Here is a 21,553-nt window from a genome sequence, read left to right as displayed (position 1 = left end):
GCTTGTAGGATTAAGTGATTGTGACACATTCTAGTATAATTCCAAATAGATTACGTTACGTATTCACTTTCAACAAGGTCTTTGGACTTGATTCTCTTATTTTCAAAGGAGAAGGAAAAATCTTAATATGATCAAAATGAATATTCTTAGGACTTGATTCCTTTACTAGTTTATGAATTTAAAAACTATTTTCATAAGCAATTAATAGTTTCTGATTTTCAGAAAAGAAAATAACAGTTTGAACAAAATGTTTTGCAGAGTTGAAAAAGTGACTTGAAAACTTAAAAACAAAAACTGAAAACATTTGAGGTATTGTATAATTTCAGTTTCAAAAGCTGAACATTAGAACTGTTTTCAAGAATAACTTTTGAAGTCAATTTATATAAAACAAGTTTTTTCTTTTTCTGTGTATTAAAAAGACTAAAACCTGTTTAACATAATCAAACAGACTGAAAACGCCTTCAGAACTTCTCACACAGTTCTAACTTCTGATAGTTGCTATTGGCTTCTCAAGCATTATCTTGTGTTTAGATCGCGAGTCCAGTATGCCCAACAGCACTTAAATTCTAACCACGAAAAACAGAAAGGAAAAAGGGGATGGAAAGTGTAGCAGAATTCTCAGTTTGCACTTCATATTTTAAACTGGAGGCTAATTGCAGCCCCCAAATGTTTCACAAAAAATAACCTTAAACAATCTAGCAGCTAAAGGAAATGAAAAATAATAATCTAGAACAAAAATGTAAAGAAAAAAAAAGCCCTTCAGTTACATGACTAATTACGTCTAAGACTATTACATAACATTATGAGCCATCATCAGCCATTAAATTACAGTATAATACAAACTACTCTCCACTCCACGTCGCGCCTCGTCTTTGGTCAACATTGATCAACCTCTGCCAATGACACTAGAGAAAAGCTGCTGAAAGGTGCAACCAAACAACAATTATTAATTAACTGTTTGTTAAATAAATCTTTATATTAACTTGAAAAAACCTAAGGACAAATAATTTTAGTTGCAAATTGACACAGTATTAAGAGAAACAATTAAAAAAATTGATCTCCAGCTAAATTATGTATTCTGCATCTGTTTGAATTGAAGTATGGAAATGAATTTCGCATACCATACCTGGCTCAAAATGGACACAGTCATGTACTCGAGAACAATTTGCAGAACCGCAGTGCTCTGCTTGAACGAATGTTTGAAGACTTCGCCGGCTCATTGCATGAACTCGTCGGGTGCAAGATTCTTCTTTTGCTTTTCTTCCGATACAAGACGTCTTCTGTATCTAAAACATATGACACCTAACAACATGCAACAGGAAAATGTAAGGACTATAAAGCTGTGCACAATAATCAAATGCATTCTCAGCAAGATGTGCAAAATAAGATGTGGAAAAGAAGATGTGGAAAAGAATTAAAGGTTGAGAGAGATTGAGAAAAAGTAATGGGATGTATTACTAGATGGCATGCAGTCTTTCTGATATATATGTGTGTGTGAAGTATTATACCACGTTAAGAGTGAAGTATACGAAATACAAGTACATATGGGTCAGGCCCATACAAAATAATCTACATCTAACTCATAACTCTAGCTCTTAACATCTCGTGAATAAAATAGGTAGAAGTAACTATGACATTCAATACCTTAGAAGAACTGCAAGCTATCTTACACTCCAGACCATTAAAAACTTGTAGTCCTTCCATAGCCTGGCTTGAAAATTCACTACTACCGGCATATCTATGTTTATTCCTGAAAATAAAATAAATTAATTTACTATAATATCACCTCCAAAGATTAGAGTGCAATAGCAAATAACGATTCCTCTGACTAATCAAATACCTCTTCAAGAAAAGCCGTGATTTTTCCTTTTTGTCAGGGACCACAGAGAGAAAGTCATTGTGCAGATAGGTAGAAAATTTAGGGTCGACTGACACAGCTGTCACTTCAGGCTTATCATGTCCACAGTCCATCAGTTGAATAGAAAGTTTCTTTGGTCCAGGTGACTGCAATGAAATAAACTAGGTTATAGAACATATAATATTGTTAAAAACTTCATTTAGGAGTAGACAAGAAAGGAAAAAAAAAATAGAAACTTACATATTCAATACGATATATGTTCTCTTCATGAAGAATAACACATGCATTTTCATGATAAACTATATCGATAAACTTTCCTAGTTTTCTTGACTTCTCATACGCATATAATTGGAGAAGTTTATTATCCATCTCCTCACTGGCTATAGCTTGAAGCTGGAAAAAAAAAAGCACATATTTTAAGGGTCAGAAAGATAGCATGGTATATAAAAGATAGCAAGAGAAAATCGTGCATTTGACCTGCTTTACTAATTTGTATATCAGCTTGTCTAGTGTGAACAAGAGATATGACTGGGTTCCAATAATAGCTCGACAATCATCTTCAAATTTTGTATTATCAGAAGAACCATCCAGCAAACTATAAAGGGCGTTCATGAACCTGTTGCATGAAGGACACCCTCAGTTTTGTATAGATATTCACATATATTTTCAAATTTGTAACAGAATGCCACATTTCCAAAGCATGTCACCTGTCATATTGATCAGTAGAGCCTGTATCATGTGAAGCCTTCCATTTCTTTTCGGCAGATGATGAGTTAAACTTTGCTGATTGTATCCTCTCATACAATGTCTGTCAGATTAGCAAAAAATGGAAATGTTATACAATGAATATATAACAAGCTCAGAAGTATTTATTGTCACCGACCACACATTTACTCATACACACCAAAAACATTGACACCTTTCCAGCTTTTCAAATGTCTATTACTCTATTAAATTTCAAATCGTACAGACACCCTCTCCTCATAGAAACCTTGGCAGACAAGCAAAAATTATTATTTATGACCATAACACTCCATCTCCAGTGGTGGCAGATCTTCATCTTGGTACTTTCTGCCTCCACCTGTGGAGCAGCTGCAGTTTGGAGTCTCCATCATCCCCTTCTGAGAACCCTCACACGTCTATAGTCACTAGCCATATCCCTTTCACCTCCACACTTTATCTAGAAACAAGTCTAGATAACTGCAAGTAGTGGAATATTTCTCACCGCCCACCACCATCACCAGAATTTCACCCATTGACCATTCAGTCACCACGCACATTAATTCTCCCCTAAGAACCCCATTTGACCTCAATCCCCAATGCTCTCAGCCACACTACCATTTCATTCACTCCCCAGAGTCACCTAACTTCCCTTAAGTATCATATTTCAATCAAGACAACCAATTTTTCCAAATTAGTATCAGTTTTATCAACAATTGGTTCAAAGTTCAAACACCCAGGGTTTTGTGTTAAGTCAGTAAGATATACCAAATACAGTGGTTCTACCGAAGAATACACAAGGAATCATCTGGTCAACACAAACACTTTGGGATGACTTCAATTAGCAGAAGAAGGATTTGGGAAAAAAAACACAAATAAAAAACAAGAGAGGAGGGCAATTTAGACATCATCTTTTTTACAAATCATTATTTTTTATTTTTTTGAAAAACAGAAAAACAAAGAGATCATCAGTGTAGATTTTGAATACTTGAGAGGGTAGGGGTGAATGGTTGAGTAAAGAGATATTTTTGTACCTGATGAAGTCTGAACAGAACATAAAAGGAATCACTTCCATAAAAAACTTGAGAATTCCTGTCTTTCTCATGTAACGCGGCAGGAACATACTTTGCCAAAGGCTTCACAGTTTGTAGAAAGCGTTCAGAAATTGTTAATGACATTCCATCTCCTTCAACATCATGGGCATCAACCATTCCTTCAGCTTCACCTTCACTCTCAGCCTTATTATCATGTTCCCTGTCCTCATGCTCTTCTCGAGAGCACTCCTCCCCATCAGCAGACTCACTTCCAGAAACATCAACATTTTCAGAAGCATTTTCACTGTCATCTGATGACCTGTGAGGACTTTCTTCACCTTCATCATCAGCATCCACATCATTTTCACCTTTGGCTTCACAACAAACTTGCTCCCCGTGTCTACTTTGGTATTTTTGACTCATATCACCACCCTTTCCTTTATGCCCTGCATCCAATCCGGAATTTTCATAAACTGCAAAGTTATCCTCTTCCATGTCTCCATTTGGAGATAACTCGCCCTCTTCTCTTTCACTTTTGAAGTGTCGAATTGATTGCTCTTGGTATCTGTGAACTTCGGTGCCTCCAGTGGTGGCCCCATTTGTGAATGTACCTGGTCTTGTGGAATCACCACCCTATGCCATGAAATAAAGAAACAAAAATTCAGTACATTACTCATAATGATGCCACATAATTACCAGTCTAAAAGGAGTGACTAGTATATTACTACCTCCGGTCCTATTTATAAGCATGAAAGAGAAGAAAATTTTTGGTCCTTTTTATAAGAACCAAATGAAAGTTTGAGCTATATTAATTATTTTTTTCCCATGATGCCCTTATTAATTCTAACTTGTTAAATGTGTCTCATTAATTATTCTCTCTCTTTCCCACTTTCCAACACTAATAACAAAGGGTAATTTTGGAAGTTTATTTTGATTCAAGACATATTTAATGCATTTTATCTAGTTTAACTACATTTCTTAAACTATGTGAATTTTTTTTTTGTTGCTTATAAATAGGACCGGATAATATTTAGTAAAGAATTTCGACTAGATTACTGAAGAATGATGAAAATATTTGCACAATAACAATCACCAAGAACATCACAACTCACAAGCATGGTGATTAGGGATCACATATAGTCCCATAACACAATTACAAAGGAAATGATGCTCTTCGTGCTCTGTTTTGCGTAACTTACAACTTATGGCTTACCCCTTAAGTCTTAGTATTTAAAATATAAGAGTCAATTTCATTGTAGAAAGAAGAACATAATCACATTAGACATGCAACAAGCTGCATCAATCATTTATGCCACCATATTTTCTGACAATCAATTTGACTAATGATGGGAAGCGGTGAGATCGTCCATAAACCAGCTAAGCTGCCCATTCTGAAGGTATACGCTTGGAGGCAAAGGCAACAAAGAGTGCAACTCTTGCATGGCAGTTTTTTGTTTGAAAATAACTGATGGCAGTCAACAGTTCTGATTTAGGAATATATTTGATAGTAGGAAGCAACTCAAAGGCAGTTATTCATAGTATATAACTGATGGTAGTTCTGTTTTGGAAATACATCTGATTTTAGGGTGGCTAATTAGAAGTGGATATTTGTAAATTGTGGACAGAGGAAATGCTCTCTGTAGGAGACTTTGTCTATGGGACAGCAAGTCGGTTGCTTCATTGCATGTCATTAGGGTTCAGCAATACATATTACATTAATTTATTTTTGTGCTTATCAGTTTTTTGTTCCAACCTGCCGGATCTGAAAGCGAGAACTGATGTCAACAACAAGAATCATTAACCATCCATAGCTAGGGTGTTTGACAAAGAGGATTCGTTGGAGGATACATTCATGGAGATGAAGACCAAAATTGATGAGGATGTCCAACATCAAGGAGAAAATGGAGTAATTTGAAGGAAATTTTCTTGTCTGGAATAAGATAGGCTTTGGGCAAGTGAAGATGATTAGGAGAGTCATAACAGAGAGGAGAAGAGTCCAACTGATGAGGGAGAAGATTCTGATTAAGGGGGATATGAATGTTGTATGGCAGTTAAGAAGATGGAACTGCCATCTTTTTTAGGGGATCTTTTTACTGTATTACAAGGGCCGGGAGTCCGGGACATACTTTTAAATACAAAATATTTCAGAGGAAGTAAAATCAAGTTGTCCAAATTAAGTATGGACGGATCTACCATCAATTGATTCAACTTGTTGAAGGAGAATAAGGATACTGTTGGAGAAAACTCAACAAGACAATGACAGCCAAATTCGGTGGAAGAAGAGAGGGAAAACCCTGTGAAGAATTTACTGAACTAAAGCAAATCAGAGGTGTAGAAGAAGACATTGAGGCTTTTGAACTTTTGACCTCTCAAGTGATAGATTACCATAAGAACAGAATTTGGGATATTTTCTTCAATGCATACAACCAAACATCAAACTAAGAAAAACCAGAACCTCATCCACAAAATACCATGATGCCATTTTAAATCCATATTATATGTTTCATTATTCTACTACATGCTGTCATTTCATCTAGAACTAAAGACAGGCATAATCCATATAATGATATGATATCAAAAAACAAAAAAGTGCCGCATCATTGGAGTGGTTAAGGTATTTTACTCGCAGTAGTATTTAACCACCTTTTCTGAAGGTGGCATCAACTGGTTCAGAGTGTGCATAAATCTTCATATTGAAAGCAAATCAAAATTTATCCTTAAAATGAATATAAAACAAGTGCACTTTAATTTGAGATTGATATAAGCTGCACCAAGAATGCCATACCTCTGATGAAGGTAATTCAAGTCCTCCCTCGACAGAAGTATTACCATTTCCAGATGGAGTAGCAGTGTGTCCTTAAAGAAAAAAAATAGTGTTTTAGTTGCATTCATTATCAGAAATTAACAGTTGAAGATGAAATGAGAAATCAATTACTAGGTATTTCAGATAAAGGGCAGGACAAGCATCAAGAAATGTTATTATTCTTGAAGCAAGTTGCTAACCTGATGTATTATCTATTTTTGTCCTTCCATTACTTTGCTCCATTCCAGATGCTGGTGAGACATTAGCATTCACTAACCGCTCACTGGACTGGTTTTGCTTATTGACCCCTGATAGTTCATCGGGTGTGAATCCAATAATATTCGTTTTACCATGTTGTGTATTATTGCCCGCAGTTTCAGTTTTATACACAGTATGGTCCGAATCTAGACATCTATCTTCTCTAACCCCACTATCACCATTTAATTGCCAAGCTTTAGAATCTGACTGATCTAATGGCATACACTCACTCCCATTTCTAGAAGTACTCATATGCTTTGGGTTCATTGTGATAGCACCAACACCAGGATTACCACCACTTTCAGCAACACTCACAATGCCACTTTTGACAGAATTATTCTCAGTATTGACAACATCTTCTGTATTCTTAGCCTTGACAACATCTTCTGTATCCTCGGCACCCTGGGCCCGAGAAGGAACACAGAGCATGGGTTCTAAAAAAGTTGTCCAAACCTTCATAACTTTATCCAACTGTTCAGCTGTGCAAAGTTCCCCACATGAATATTTTACGAGCTGATACAAATCTTCATGAATGTCTAGATCAGGATAATGAAACTCCAAGTTTGGAATAATAGGCTGTCTACTTCCAGCAGCAATTGCAAGAAGAACGTCATCTTCTTTGTGTTTCTTCTCACTAATTTCTTTGACTTCTGCCAGTAAAGCTGTAAATAGTTTCACAGATGAAAGGAGTCATGACAACGAAAATTGCATTACATTCAAAGAATGGCACAGCACTCATTGTGTTTTGAAGGATGTCTAGACTTTATAGAGACCATGGTGCATTGCAACCAAACAAATAAATAACATCAAGGCAACCCATGTTAAAGTACACGTTACGACTTATGAGCACAGATTTATTTCTATCAACCACACAAATTTTATAGATGAGTTAACGAAGAAATACTATATATCAATAAAACGATGGTGAAATTTCACATGATTAAAAAAATTCGCCTTAAAAAATACTCCCGTTGATTCAAACACTAAAAGCCTTCAGAATTCTAGGTTATTAAAGTGAACAGTTGGCTCTTACCTTTGGTGCTCAATCTTTTTGTATCCTGTTGCTTGAAGTAGAAGCTACGATGATCAAGAGATTTGTGATAGTTCTTAGCATATATTTCAGCCCAAACTTTACTAAAATCAGCACGACACCTTGCCCACTCATCCTGTTTCTGCTTCAAGCGTGTTAATATAACTGGCAAAGCTAAAGGTGCATTCTTCCTAAGCACTTCCATCACATCAAGCCCATGGTCGCCATATAACCGTTCAATACACCTAAGATTTAGGGCTAAAAAGAACAGAGATAAAACCACATCAGATATGGAAAACTTCAAGAAATCACCTCATACTGCATATCTACTCTCAGAATTCATTGATCAATTGAATAGACTATGACCTGTTAAGTGCTCATCAATACGAACTGGCCTGTCTCCTTTAATTACATTATTATTGATCTTTTCAAACAGCTCCTCTACTCGTTTGGTTGTCAAATTTACTGACTCTAACAACATATCAAGTTCAAACCTACCAGCATAGATTAACACAACATCAGCAAGTGCCAGTCATAGATAACATATGGCAATCATATCTCTTAATTGACCCAGCGATGTCATAAACCAATAAGAGCAAAATTGCAACTATCACTGTAACCAATAAAAGATTAATCAAGAAAGCAGGCACTTTAAAGGGTAAAATAACATTATTGACAAGCTCTGACCTGTCATCTTCACATCTAAACAAACTCTCTTCATACTGATTTTTGCGCATATGTTTAAATGAATAATCCTCACTTCCTGAAGTGACCGACACCCAATGATCATTCAGAACTTTAGCTCCAATTTTACTTTTGTAGCTAGCTATAGGTATTGGATACTGCATAAGCATAGATAATACATATGAAGAGCACAATCAGCAAAATGAACTCAAAGATTCCAATAGAGTAAGATAATACAAACAGACAAGTAAAACAAGTATACATTTTTTGGTAGGAGACGGTAACTGGGAGTGCATCGGTCGCAGTTGGAAAGGTCCAACTCATTTATAGGTTTTAAGAAATGCTTGTCCTTGCTGGGATATACAGACATCTTAAGACCTGAGACCTCCTTGTTGGAAACCACAGTAGATCTGTCCCTTTCTCGGCATTCACGATCCCTTTCTTTCATCCCATCATCCCTGTAGCGGTCTCTATCTCGATCCCTATCCCTGTCTTCAGCCTTCATTGGTTTAAGTCCGGGCCCTTCAATCCATAAGGACTCTGAGATCACCAACAAAAAACATTAGAAGGTCTGGACCACAAGATACAACTGAAAATGTTCCATGAGCCCAAATCACATTGTCTAAAAATATAAGGGGAGAATCTATAAGAAGATAACAGTATAGAGTAAAACATTTTACGTACTTTTATTCATGACACCAGCAAGGAATCCACCATCTGCATTACAGGACCTGATTAGAAATAATTTATAAACTTTAACTTCAAAAAAAGCAATAAATTGGTTTGAATGTTACCATTCTTTTCAGCTTGTACCAAAAACTCGTTAAACTCTTCCATAAGATCTGGATATTTTCCCAGTAAATCACCCACCTGTAAGAATAAGCAACCAAGGGTTAGCTATCATACTTCATAGCATGTCTAGTTAAAATTCAAGGGAAATATAAGTTGCACTATGAAATACAAAGAAAGGAGGTAGAGTTTATCCTAGATTTATCAGGGAAAAATCCAATTATCTTTTTTTTGCTACATCGGAAAGTAAAATCCAGCTATCTTTAAGCACAGATAAGTTAGTGCACATATTATTTATTGATTTCTGCATCGCATTCAACTTGTACAATTTTTCGGCACAGAGGAATGGTCGTCCAGAAAGATATCAATTAGCTGCCCAATTACTTTTAGTTTATCACTGAAGAATTGAGTTAAATCAAAGTTTAAAAAATTTATGAAGTTGAAGAAATCTGCAACATAGACACAAGAATAATTCCCCAAAATTGCTGGGTTATATCTATAGACAACAGAGACAAGTGAGAGGAGAGATTTAAAAGGAACAGTCCACCAAATTTTGTCATGAATAAATGGTCAAAGATTGAAACAATACACTTGAAGCCAATGATAACTTAAGAAGTAACATACATAATCATTTATCTTTTATAGCATTTTCTCTGATGTAATGGTTCAATTAGCAGTTCCAACTCTCACAATTAGGGCACGCTACATAATAATATTGTCTGATTTGTCTTCCTTCCATATTTTACCATCACATTTTAAAAATTTAAAGAATCAAGGTTAATGTTCTGTACCAGCCAAACCAACATAGCAAGACTACCAGAAGTCACCCATATTAACAGAATCTGACAGTGAAATCATATAAAAACCATACCAATGACTGCAATTCTTGTTGGGTGATTATTTCCTTGCTGTAAATATGTAAACACTTCAAAAATTCCTGGTAGCCGTCAGGATTTCGTAATTTCTCTTTGACTTTGTCGCAGAAAGCAAACTCTTCAGGGTACTTTGCTGAGATGACAAATTTTAAAATAAAACAAAAAACCATGAAAGGAAAGGAAGGAGTTAAGTATTAAACAACAAAGAATATAACGCTGAAAAAATAAATTTGGAATTTACTACTTTTCTACTTGTATGAAGAAAAATATTTATGTAGCCTTAGATCATAACAAATTCATAGCATTTCTTGATTATGGATAATCCTATCAACAAAGGAAATCATATTCTTTTTAAAAATATATTTAGCAATATAGGTAGTGGAGAAGTGATGACAATTTTTCAAAAATTGTAAATGAATTTTCAATTTGATACATTTCTTGTATTATTTCATTTATTATTTTCCAAGTGAACATGAATGCATACGCTTCATGTGTCATAGCATTACTTAGGAAAGGTAAAAGAATTCAAAAAGTTTGTAGATTTAAGATCAGAAGTATTGATGATGTACTCACTTTTCAGAGATTTTTTATCATCACAAGTAGATGACATAGGGCGCGTACCAAAAAATTCATCTGCATCAAGCAATGGTTCAGCTCCAAAGTCTTCAGCCTTACGATCAGATTTCCGTTTGTGGGATAACCGCTCCCTGTACTGACCCCCGTCATGCTCATGATCTCTGCCATCCCTTTCCCAATCTCTCTTGCCATCTTCTCTATGGTCCTTTTCCTTCTCTACACGTCTCCTCTGCTCCTTTTCTGCCCTCAACAAACCTCTGTCATGATCTGGGTCAGGACGGTCTACACTGGGGTCACGATCACAGTGTGAAACCGTAGTCCTTTCTCTCTAACATACAGATAAGCAAAATGTCAGTTTGAAAGCTTGATGACCAACTGTGAAACTCAGAAGGACAAAGCCACCAAGGCAGACAGAGTCGAAAGGTGAACCACTAAGGCTTAGGGGGTTTTAACATGTTGGGGACGCTTTTGTACTGAAAGGGACATGAGAATTAGAGATAAACCTTAACAACATGCGCTTGCCGCACTGTTGGCATTGCAGATCTCCTATCACGAAGCACAGAATTTCGAGCAGACATATAATAACTAGAGGCAGCAGCAGAAGCGTCCGGAAGAAAATGGGTAAACTCATCAAGAAGATCAGCATGGCCTTGGAAAAGTACTGCAACCTGAAGAAGTCCAATTATGATTAAAAAGAAAAATTACGACTACCAGAAGAAATAGAGAAATGAAAAAAAGAAAATTTTCAACATGAAAAGTTTGGCTGACTATAACATGATACACAACACAGACCTCATGGTAGACCTCATTGATACACTTATTTTCCTTTCTGTACATGTTCAATATGTCTAGAAAAGACTTGTAAACATGATCATCACCTTCAAATCGAGCCTGCATGAAAAGCATCCATTAGACTAAAGCAAAAATTATCATTCTATGTTTAAAACAAATCTGCATGAGAAGAGACCATCAGACTCAACAATACTCTTACTTTTATCTTGTTCACAAAATTTATAGCTTCTTCAAATTCAACAGGCTTCTTTGCGGGAGGTTGTTCATCCTCCAGTGGAAGCGTGATTTCATATCCCTTAGGCAAGAAGGTGTTAAATCCCAATATCAGATCTCTATGCCCTTCAAACAGTTCCTTCACTCTTGCTATGACACCTGCAGTATCAATTCTACAAAGGAACACACAAATTAATTTCCACTAACAAAACTAAGACCACCTCTCACAAAAATAAAAAATAAATTCTAGTCACAGGGTGGGGGTTGTGATGGAGGAAGAATTGGGTGCAACATGATCAAACCGTACCTTTGGGCCTTGAAATCCTTCATGACCTCCAAAAACTCATCATACTTGTCCTTGTCATCCTCAAACATATCCTTCACTGCCTTGAGATATGATAAGGCATCATTGGTAGTCAGTTTCTGACCACTTGCATTCAACATCTGGGGTTGCCCCGACCTTCATCAGAGAATAAACAAAAGTCATAAAATATTTAGACAGGCCATTGGCAGCAAAATTGAAGATTAAGTATTCAGCACATTAACACAAGGACGCAACTCAAATTTTCACCACCAAACATTTTACAAAAACCTATACCTAGAAAACAGATTAGAAAACCAAACAGCCATCTAAACCCCCACGTTTTAACACAAGGACGCGAAAACTCAAATTTTCACCACCATCAGCCAATTGAAGATGCAAATGTTTGATCAAGCAAAAAAATTAAGAAAACACAAACACAATCTAATAAACAGGAACTGAATTAAACAGAAAACAAATCTTAGCCCTCTTCTGCAAACTCACCCTTCTGCGATTCCTCGAGAAGACAGCATGGGCCGTTTGAATGTGGAAGAACTCATGTAAACATCAAATCTAGCCCTCTTCATCTCTGACAACAAACCATGAAAACACAAAACAGATAAACAACACTCTCCAACAAAAAAATCAAAGTCGAATAGAATTCAAAATCCACCAACCTCAAGCTGCTCATTCAAAGCCCAGAAACCAGCAGGCTTCAGATCTAACCGAACGGAATCAGCACGAAGCAGAATCTCAGCCCCAACGAGATCACCTCGAAGAAGCCAAATCCTGGAAAAACGAGAAAGAGGAATCAGAAATGAAATTCGAATTACTTCAATGCAAAGCGACGTGAAGATGAATTCAAACGAAGAAATCGAAAATTACCGAGTGATCAAGAAGACTCTGAACTGCAAACTCCGAAAAAACCAAAAAACAAAAGGATGAAGAGAATGCTCTGTGAAACAGCGTGTTCCTCAGACTCTTCGGAAAGCAAAAACGTTGGTGGAGAGAACACAGGTTAATTTAATCTGAATTTGAATTTCGAAGAGTTCGATTTTCTGGGGAGACAAACAGAACAACAGAGAAAGAAGAGAGGCAACAACGAAAGAGGGAGAGATAGTTCACATTCACAACAATGTTAAGAACGAGAACAAATGGGGTTGAGGTGGTGTCGTGGCGGTAGTGAAATTAAATAGAACCAGTTTTTTCCAGTCACCCACGTAGTGTTTACCGCTTATAGGCGGTTGAAATTCTTTTGCCTCAAACTAGGGCTAAAGCTAATAGAGAGGGTGTTTGGTACAAGGTTGGGAAATACATTCCCGGAAATGTGAAGGTATGAAATCATATTCTCGTGTTTGTTATAAGGTTAGAAATTAGATGCTCGGGCATAAAATATTCTCGGAAATGACATAACTTTCATAACTTTTGTCGTTTGATTCCCATGAAATGGGTTGGGAATCTTGCATTCTCATGGGAAAGTGAATGTAACTTTCCACTACTCACAAATTTCATCATATTTTTTTTATCATTTTAAATTTTTAAATTAAATAAAGTTTAAAAATATTTCCGGGAATCGTAAATCCTAACCAAACACACATTAAGTTTTATCAGGGAATGGCATTCTCAACTATCAAACTCCAAAAATATTATTCTCGGGAATGTATTTCTCATTTCTTCTATCAAATGCCTCCTAAGGTGTATAGGTAATTTAACAAGGTTGTTGAACTTTTTTTAACGAAAGGCTAAGTTGAACTTGAAGTGGTGTTTTGGGCATTTTGGCAATGATGCTTTGTTTATAAATGGTTTAAGGTTCTTTAGGTGATTACGGTTTATATCTCTTACCGTTCGTTTAGTGGTTATGATAGGATAAGAAAATAGCAGGATATGATAGAGAGTTGGATAAATATCAGAATAAGATAAGATCATGATAGACTCTTATCTTATATTTTATTTGAGGTGGATAGGATAATTATATGATATGATAAAAACAGTGAAAAATATAATAAATTTTATTTAAAAAAAAAGTGATTATTTTATAAAATTTGATGTTTTTATATTTTTATAAATGAACTTTAATTAAAATTTATTAATTAGCCTATTTTAATTTTTTTTTCCTAAAGGGGGCCTATTTTAATTAAAAGTTAAAGTTATATATGTGCTCAAGCGGCTTCTGTCTTCCAAACAGAGTCAAACGTTGATCAGTTCTGGTCTAGGGACCTAATTATGAAGGTGAGGGGAATGCTGAGATGGGATTGGGAAGTGTCGGTTGTGCAGCTGCCCCGTGAGCACAACATCGCAGCAGATATGCTTGCCCGCCAAGCGTCGAGTGAGGGTGCCCCGTGCCGTGTCTGGAGTCAACCGCCTTTGAGCCTGATTTCAGCTTTGTTGCGTGATGCAGTAGCTTAGTTTTGTTGTTTTCTTTCATTCCACATGTAACAAAAAAAATAGTTTTAACTTAGTAGTGACAAATGATAAAAAATATTTAAAAATACTATTAAATTTTTTAAAAGTACTTTATATTTAAATTTTAAATAATAGCAATTGATGATATTAACTAAGTCTATATTTACTACTAATAAATTAATTATTAGTTGTTTTTTTTGTGGTTTTCAGTTTTGAAAACTTATTGTCAATTTTATTAATTCACAATAATCATCACAATATCTTCTATAAACATTACCCGGTGGCGGTGGTGCTGAAGGAAGAGGTGAGGGAGGATGCTACCTATGGCGGCGACAAGGAAGGTGGGTGATGGTGGCACTGGTGGTGGGATAACTCATGAGGATTCCTCTTACTCTTGTTGTGCTTCTTGTCTAATGCACTACTACTCTTTTCTGATATGCTCGAGTTTGATCAGGTATAAATGACTTAGCAGCATCACCAACAAAGGGGTATGAGTCTCACTCCATTACAACCAAATAATAAAATATTATGATAAACTATAAAAAGCAAATATATTTCTAACTGGTAATGAGTAACACATCATAACCATGTTGTTAAATCCTTCGACTTTAAGCATGTTATTCTTAACCAGTATTGCCCCTTAGTAGCCCAATAAGTCATAAATTTCATATTATAATTTTAAAATTTAAGATTATTGTATATAGTAGTTTATTACTACCAACAAAATTTCAAAATAAAATGAAACAAAATATTAAACAAGAAAAAAATAAATGAAACTGAGGTAGCGTCTAGTTTTAGGCTATGCTCGAGGTGGTTTTTAAATTCATGTTTTGAATTTTTTTAAAAACAAAACTCGATTTCAATTTTATAAATCCAGTATTACTAGTGTTTTTTGTGGTTTTCAGTTTTAAAAACTTATTATCAATTTTGTAAATTTGCAATAGTCATCACCGTTGTAAAACATCTTCTATAGACATTACTTAGTAGCGGCGGTGCTGAAGGAAGAGGTCAAGGAGGATGCTACATGTGGCGGTGACAAGGAAGGTTGGTGGTGGTGGAAGGTGGTTGATGGCATTACTAGGATTATACCCGTTTGTCTGTGCGATGCACGGATAATTTTTCACGAACTCCACTGTTAACTACAATTATTCCGAATTTGATGATGTATTTTCTAAGACATACAATTTCAATTGGTCAAACACTTATATATCGTTATTATCTTATCTTTATGTTGAAATGTTTTATCTTTCTTATATATATGAATTATATGAGTTTCAAATGTTAATTGTGTTTGACCCCCTGTCGACGTGTTCTTTGGCGCAATCTTTACTGTAAAAGATGTGATAATAATTAATACAAAGAGGTACAAATAAGTATGTAATAGATGTTGCTCAAATGTTGTTCAATTGAAATAGTACCCCACAAAAGAGCACGAAATTAGATAAATCATATACACAATTATTGTAAATCCTTTGAAAAACTTCCTTGAATGCAATGTTATTGGTAACATCTTGTTCGCTAGTGTCTTCATTGCATACTATGTTCGCCGGTGTTCGCCAAAAAAAAAATGTAATAGCCTCCAAATTCAATCCACCACATAACTGATTCCAGATGAAAAAATGAAAAAGCTACCAAACATTACTAATAATAGTATTTTTTAAAACTTAGATTATATTTATAAAATCCAAAAATGATCATAATATATTTAATTTATTAGTTCTTAGAAGTATTGATAAGTGAAAATTGTTAAACTGGAGAAACTTTTTGGAAAGATCATTATTGAAAGGAAGTATATCAAGATAATATTTCATCACTTAGATGTAAATTTTTATAAAAAAAAATAATAAGAGTAAATTTTAAAATAAATAAAGTAGATAAGAAAAAAAAATACAGTATAAAAGAAGGATTAGATTATTATCATATATATTTTAAAATAAAGATTATTATCATCTATACTTTCAAAAAAAATTATTATCATCTATTATTTTGAATTTAAAAAATAAAAAATTATCCTAAAAACTGATTAGGTGAGATATTTTAGGAGATTGAAAAAATTTAAAACAAAAACATTCTTTATATTTATTAAATAACTGTATTTTACAACTAATTTTTCATAAGAAATTCTATCAAATAAAATTTTCTGTTTTTATATTGTTAAAATCTAAACTAATTTTTTTTTTGAGTAAAAAAATCTAAACTAATTTATCAAACAGTAAATGGATCTTTTTCAGTCACATTTTTTTTACTTAGTTGTTGTTTTCTCTACTATCTTTGGATGTGAACTGCAGTTGTACTTACTTATTCGTCTCGTCTTAGAATGCTAAAATGATTTTACACTACATTTTGTGTGTTGATTTAACAGTGAATTGATATGACATGGAGGGCTCATCATTAATTTTAATACCGCAGAAACACTGATTCTATCATTTATGAAGTATATTGGAATTATTAAACTGATAAATTAGAGTACTCCCGCCCTCATATTATGTGACTTTCATTCAAAAACTGAATTCACATACTTGTCATTTCAAAGGCTCAAATTTAACAGTTTGAGTTGAGTACCTTACTTCGAACTTATAAAAGCATCAATGTTAAAAACTAAAACATAAGAACATGAATCATACAATGCTAACATCTAGCAGTATTAAGCTTACCTTATAAATAAGAGAAGGTTGAATAGTGAGACAATTTTATTGATGCGAACTGGAATCCTTGAAGTTCATCAAGGCAAAAAGCCTGTCAAACGGTGATTTAATTGATGTTATCTCAAATGAATGATATGAACTTTGTATTTTTTATAAGGAAACCACGGAAGAGATTGTTAGTTAGTTCAGTGTGGTGTGCATTATGTATGCATCAGGTAGCTTTTTGGAGAAACTCTAATAAGCCTTGTAAGGAAATTTGAAACATGAGCAGAAAAAATTATGTAAAGTTTAGTATATTTTGAATACAATAGATGAACATTATCAAGTAACATACAACAACTAAAGTCTTCTCCTACATGGATTAAATAGCTTTCTAATCTTCAATCTGTAACCTTACACAATTTTATTTTCTCTCTTTATTCCACAAACACCTAATAAGTCAAGATGGTAGAGCCGGATATTAGGTAGAAGTTGTTAGTAGAAGTTACAAAGTAATCTGTCGCCAAAGTGCAACAAAGCAAAACAAACATTCATTAGAGAAAAAAAAATAGAACAATTGTAGCCAGGAAATCAAAGTATGGAAACTCAATTTCAATTTAAGCATATAATTAACCACGTTGAGTGCATCATCCAAAGAATTATTTGATAAGATTAAAAGAAAGAGCAAGAAAAGAAGAAGGTTGCAAATAGTACAATTCAAAGTAAATCAAACTTCAGAATTAGACCGACATATACAACATAAAAGCATATGATAAACAACGTAAACATCGATAATGCCTAAAATCATATCAGCCTTCACTACTAACTGTTTTAATTGCAAGATCTCAAAAAAATGTCCTAACAGTATCTTGTGAATTCATGGGATAAAATGGTACTCAATGAAAACCCTACATCTAAGCCTCTATCTTGGGACTAATGCACTTCACCATACCAAATGGAACATAATTATTCGCTACGATGATGTGAAGGAGAACAAACACATAATATGAGTTTCAACCCCTTTTGAAAATCAGGAAAAACCGGTAAAGAAAAGATAGACAGCCAAACAATATGAACTCCAAGAAATATAAAGGAGGCGGGCCTACCAGCCGCAACTTTCCCCCAATGAACAGAATGGAGTTGGTCTTGGGTAAGGTCGCTTATTCTCCATATCAGATACCTCCTCCAGGTGCTTATTCTTCAATAACTCTTCTTCCTGACCAAAACCCCAAAAACTGAAAATTATCAAGAAAACCATAACAGTTTCCATGCAAGATGAACGCATAAATCACAGTGCAATGGTAGAAAGAGAACATTCAAATGTCAAAACATACAAAAAATAAGGTAGGAAAGGTTAAACTCAGAAAGGGAGATGAAAACTTAGTAGAGGGAGGAAAAAAAAACATAAGGCCCAAGAAACCCATCTCAAATAAAGGGCATAAAATGAAGTGAAAAAAGACCGCGGGAATTCACATACATGACAATACCGTATTAAGAGAATCAACTCCAAGTGTAGAAAATTTGGATTATCCAGCTAAGAGGATAAGGAGGAAGGGTGATGTTTCCACGTGGTTGGAGAAGGAATGCCAATGATAGAAACTTTAGTTGTAGTTGGAATATAAGCTATACATAATAAACCATTTGAGACCCAGCATAAGATAGTAACAGATTGCATAGAAGAATCCTTTTCTAAACAGTAAAAATATGGAAAGAGGCCCAAAAGGAAGGATTCAATTTATAATTAGTCTAGACCACATCTTGCTAAATTAAACTGAAACTCTCAAGTGTTGATGATGGGAAGGTGACAATATAAAATCAGAAGATAACATTGTACCAACTTTGAAGAAAAGGAACACCCACCAAAGACATAATGAGTTGTTTCCTAAATCTAGAACTTTGTTATTCATGGACTTAAAACATCATATTTATTCCTTACTCTTTTTTTCTTCAATCCAATTTCTACCACCATTGGTATAGGCTTATAGCATTAAGATATTAAAAGTGGTCATCTAATACATAAGTAGGAGATAAAATGTTTTCGTACTTGCTAAAATATAAGGTGTAAATAGTATCGAGGTGTGAAAAAACCATGTCACATAAATGTTGAACATCTCAATAAAGACTACTTATATCTTGATTCCTAAAATGTATGTGTGTTGTTGGAGCCAAATTAGCCCCTAAGTTCAACCTTAAATATATGAAATTAATTTCTAAGGGTTAAGAAGAAACCTAAGATTAGCCATGTTGCAAGCCATCCCCCATTTTGGGGCCTGTCATCAAGTTGTCCTCAAAAATTCAGTGCACCAATGTCTTCTGCACATTTTTTCTCACTATGACTTGCAACCATAACCTGTAAGTGTGGGTTTACAGAAAAACAAACCATTGTGGCATTAACAACTTTCATCAAAGGAATCAAAAGTGTAAATTGGTAAACTTTTGTCACAAGTCCAACCAATTGTGGATGTGAGAACAGCATAGATGAGTCTTCACTTCAGATAATATGAAAGTAAATAATATGCATTCTCTTATGATTCAAGTCAACAATATTTTAGACTTCTTCAGAGTTGATTGAACCAAATTTTATAGAACAAAATTCATTAAACACAAAGAATTTGCAAATGCAAGCGCTGATGAACAGTAAAGAAATGCAGAGAGAAAGAGAGTGACTAATAATTTTTTTGTTATTGTAGGCCTTAATGCTTTTTTTATCATGCTTCTCTTTCTCATTTTCTACTTTAGCAACAAAATGAGTATGACAGATTAATTAAGAATCATAAAAATTGCTATATTTAAGGATATCAAATTAGTTAAATCACATTACATTGATAGAAACGACAAAAATCAAAGTTCAAAATTGCTAAATTCAAAGGTGCTAACATAAAGTGGGACAATGCAATAACCTGTTAAATTTTGTAAATTGGAGCAAGATGGCTATCAAAAAACTGATTCGCTTCTGCTCCTTGACTCCCAGCAGCACACTTAGTGTCTTCACAATCTGAAACACACAAAAATTAGTCTGTTTTAATTCAGTTTATTTATTGCAGTATCAAATACTAATATGGCTTCACGCATATAAATTTCTCTCCTACTCTTTCACTGGTATTTAAGAATTAATCGATAACAAAATCATATTGCTACTTGGGTAAAAAAAAAGAAGCCAAAAGTTAGATTCCACTGCATTGTATCAGAGAAGTTTAGCCTACAATAAACTTCTCTTCCTTTAAATAAGGTTTTTCTTAGTTCCTACGTGTGCTAAGCAGAGACACATTCAAACTACTCATGTAAAGAATAGGAAAAAGAAACATAGGTATATTAAATTATCCTAAAGGAATAAGAATTTTTTAACTAAAAAGCAATACACCAAACACATACAATGTTGAGTACAGTTAAAACATCTATTAAGTCTATTATTCCTTCACTATCTAACTCTTCCCATTGGTTCTGTCTTTATATTGTAAGATTTCTAAACCAAACATCTAGAACCTTTCTCACATCTTCTATAAAGAAAATTGATGCTTCTAAACCTGTAGATAAAAGAAAGATTTTCAATTATATAGAAATTCTATATTCTTGAGGACAGTACCTATTTGCATGTAAGGAACCATTCTTTGACAACACAACATAGATAAAGTAGAGATATTTGGCTCAACTCTCTAACTCAACTCCTCACATATCAGTTGGAAAAGTACATAAAAAGTTCTGTGACTATTTATCTAAGCACCGACAGTTCTCATTTACAACTTAATATAATTACATTGAAAAATGGGAAAAATGAATAGGAAACAGCCATCCATGCTTATGAAATTAATTTGGATCTTTATTTCTTGCCTTCAATATCTTTTCTTCTATGAGCTAATTGAAAGAAGTGATCCTTCAATATACGATAAAGATGCTTGCCATTGAAAGACCATATGTTGAAACTATTTTCCATTTCATGAACTGAAGTCACAACAGTTGCAACATACATGTAGTATAAAAAGGGTAATCAATATAAATTTGTCATAAATAATAAGTCAAGATTCAGTACTCATAGGTAACAAAAATCCAACACTTCTAAGGAAAATGCCATTTTAGAATGATTTTACACAATATTAAGCCACAAATTTTTGCCTTTATTTGATGTACCAGTACTAATATATCTTCTAGTTGGATCCCATTCAATATCTGTTGCCATAAAATGTTCAACAGCAGCCATGGTTTCAAGCTCATTGACATTGTACAATTCCAACATTCCATTTAAGCCTTTCAACCAGTTAAAAACAAATAAATATAGAAAGAGGAGCCAATGTTCATGAATTTTAAAGCAAGCACATAATGGTCATCTCACAAATGACTTGTTCATTACTCTTCGCATGTCCTCATCTGCATTTTGATAAATATCATGGAACAATTTATTCAAAGCAACATCACCATCCAACTTTTCTTCTTTCTCTTGAAAGATACACCACCATTAGGTAAAAGTAACATGCTTCTCTACCAGAACATAAACTTCTAATGGAATTCATCAGTGCAGATACAGGAAAAATAAAATCAAAGTAGGGGGGTTCAAGCAGCAGGATTCAGATATGGGAATGGTGAGACTGGGAGTACACA

The 21,553-nt window shown here is 34.3% G+C and overlaps 1 protein-coding gene across 3 annotated transcripts; it reads right to left on the bottom strand.

Moving 5' to 3' along the window:
- Positions 1 to 605: 605 nt before the first annotated feature.
- On the bottom strand, positions 606 to 13,089 carry LOC130739930 (paired amphipathic helix protein Sin3-like 4). 3 transcript variants are annotated; one of them, XM_057592401.1, is made up of 25 exons: positions 12,819 to 13,089; positions 12,611 to 12,722; positions 12,438 to 12,522; positions 11,940 to 12,092; positions 11,619 to 11,805; positions 11,420 to 11,518; positions 11,131 to 11,295; positions 10,625 to 10,955; positions 10,048 to 10,184; positions 9,182 to 9,257; positions 9,072 to 9,104; positions 8,650 to 8,927; positions 8,391 to 8,545; positions 8,070 to 8,197; positions 7,707 to 7,961; positions 6,616 to 7,335; positions 6,398 to 6,468; positions 3,613 to 4,245; positions 2,566 to 2,666; positions 2,336 to 2,474; positions 2,099 to 2,251; positions 1,841 to 2,004; positions 1,645 to 1,750; positions 1,127 to 1,302; positions 606 to 919 (listed from the first exon to the last, which is right to left on the bottom strand). In XM_057592401.1, the coding sequence occupies exons 3-24, from the start codon at positions 12,518 to 12,520 to the stop codon at positions 1,147 to 1,149; spliced, it is 4,323 nt and encodes a 1,440-aa protein (XP_057448384.1). In that variant the 5' UTR covers positions 12,521 to 12,522; positions 12,611 to 12,722; positions 12,819 to 13,089; the 3' UTR covers positions 606 to 919; positions 1,127 to 1,146. The 3 variants fall into 3 exon arrangements, with proteins under 3 accessions (XP_057448384.1, XP_057448385.1, XP_057448386.1); XM_057592402.1 differs by having other exon boundaries at positions 606 to 916; XM_057592403.1 differs by having other exon boundaries at positions 10,673 to 10,955.
- Between the last annotated feature and the right edge of the window lie 8,464 nt (positions 13,090 to 21,553).

The sequence above is a fragment of the Lotus japonicus genome, chromosome 2, assembly GCF_012489685.1.
Source record: "Lotus japonicus ecotype B-129 chromosome 2, LjGifu_v1.2".
In the NCBI taxonomy this organism is placed as follows: Eukaryota; Viridiplantae; Streptophyta; class Magnoliopsida; order Fabales; family Fabaceae; genus Lotus; species Lotus japonicus.
Note: the sequence above shows the minus strand (reverse complement) of the source record. Positions and strands in the feature narration are given on the sequence as shown.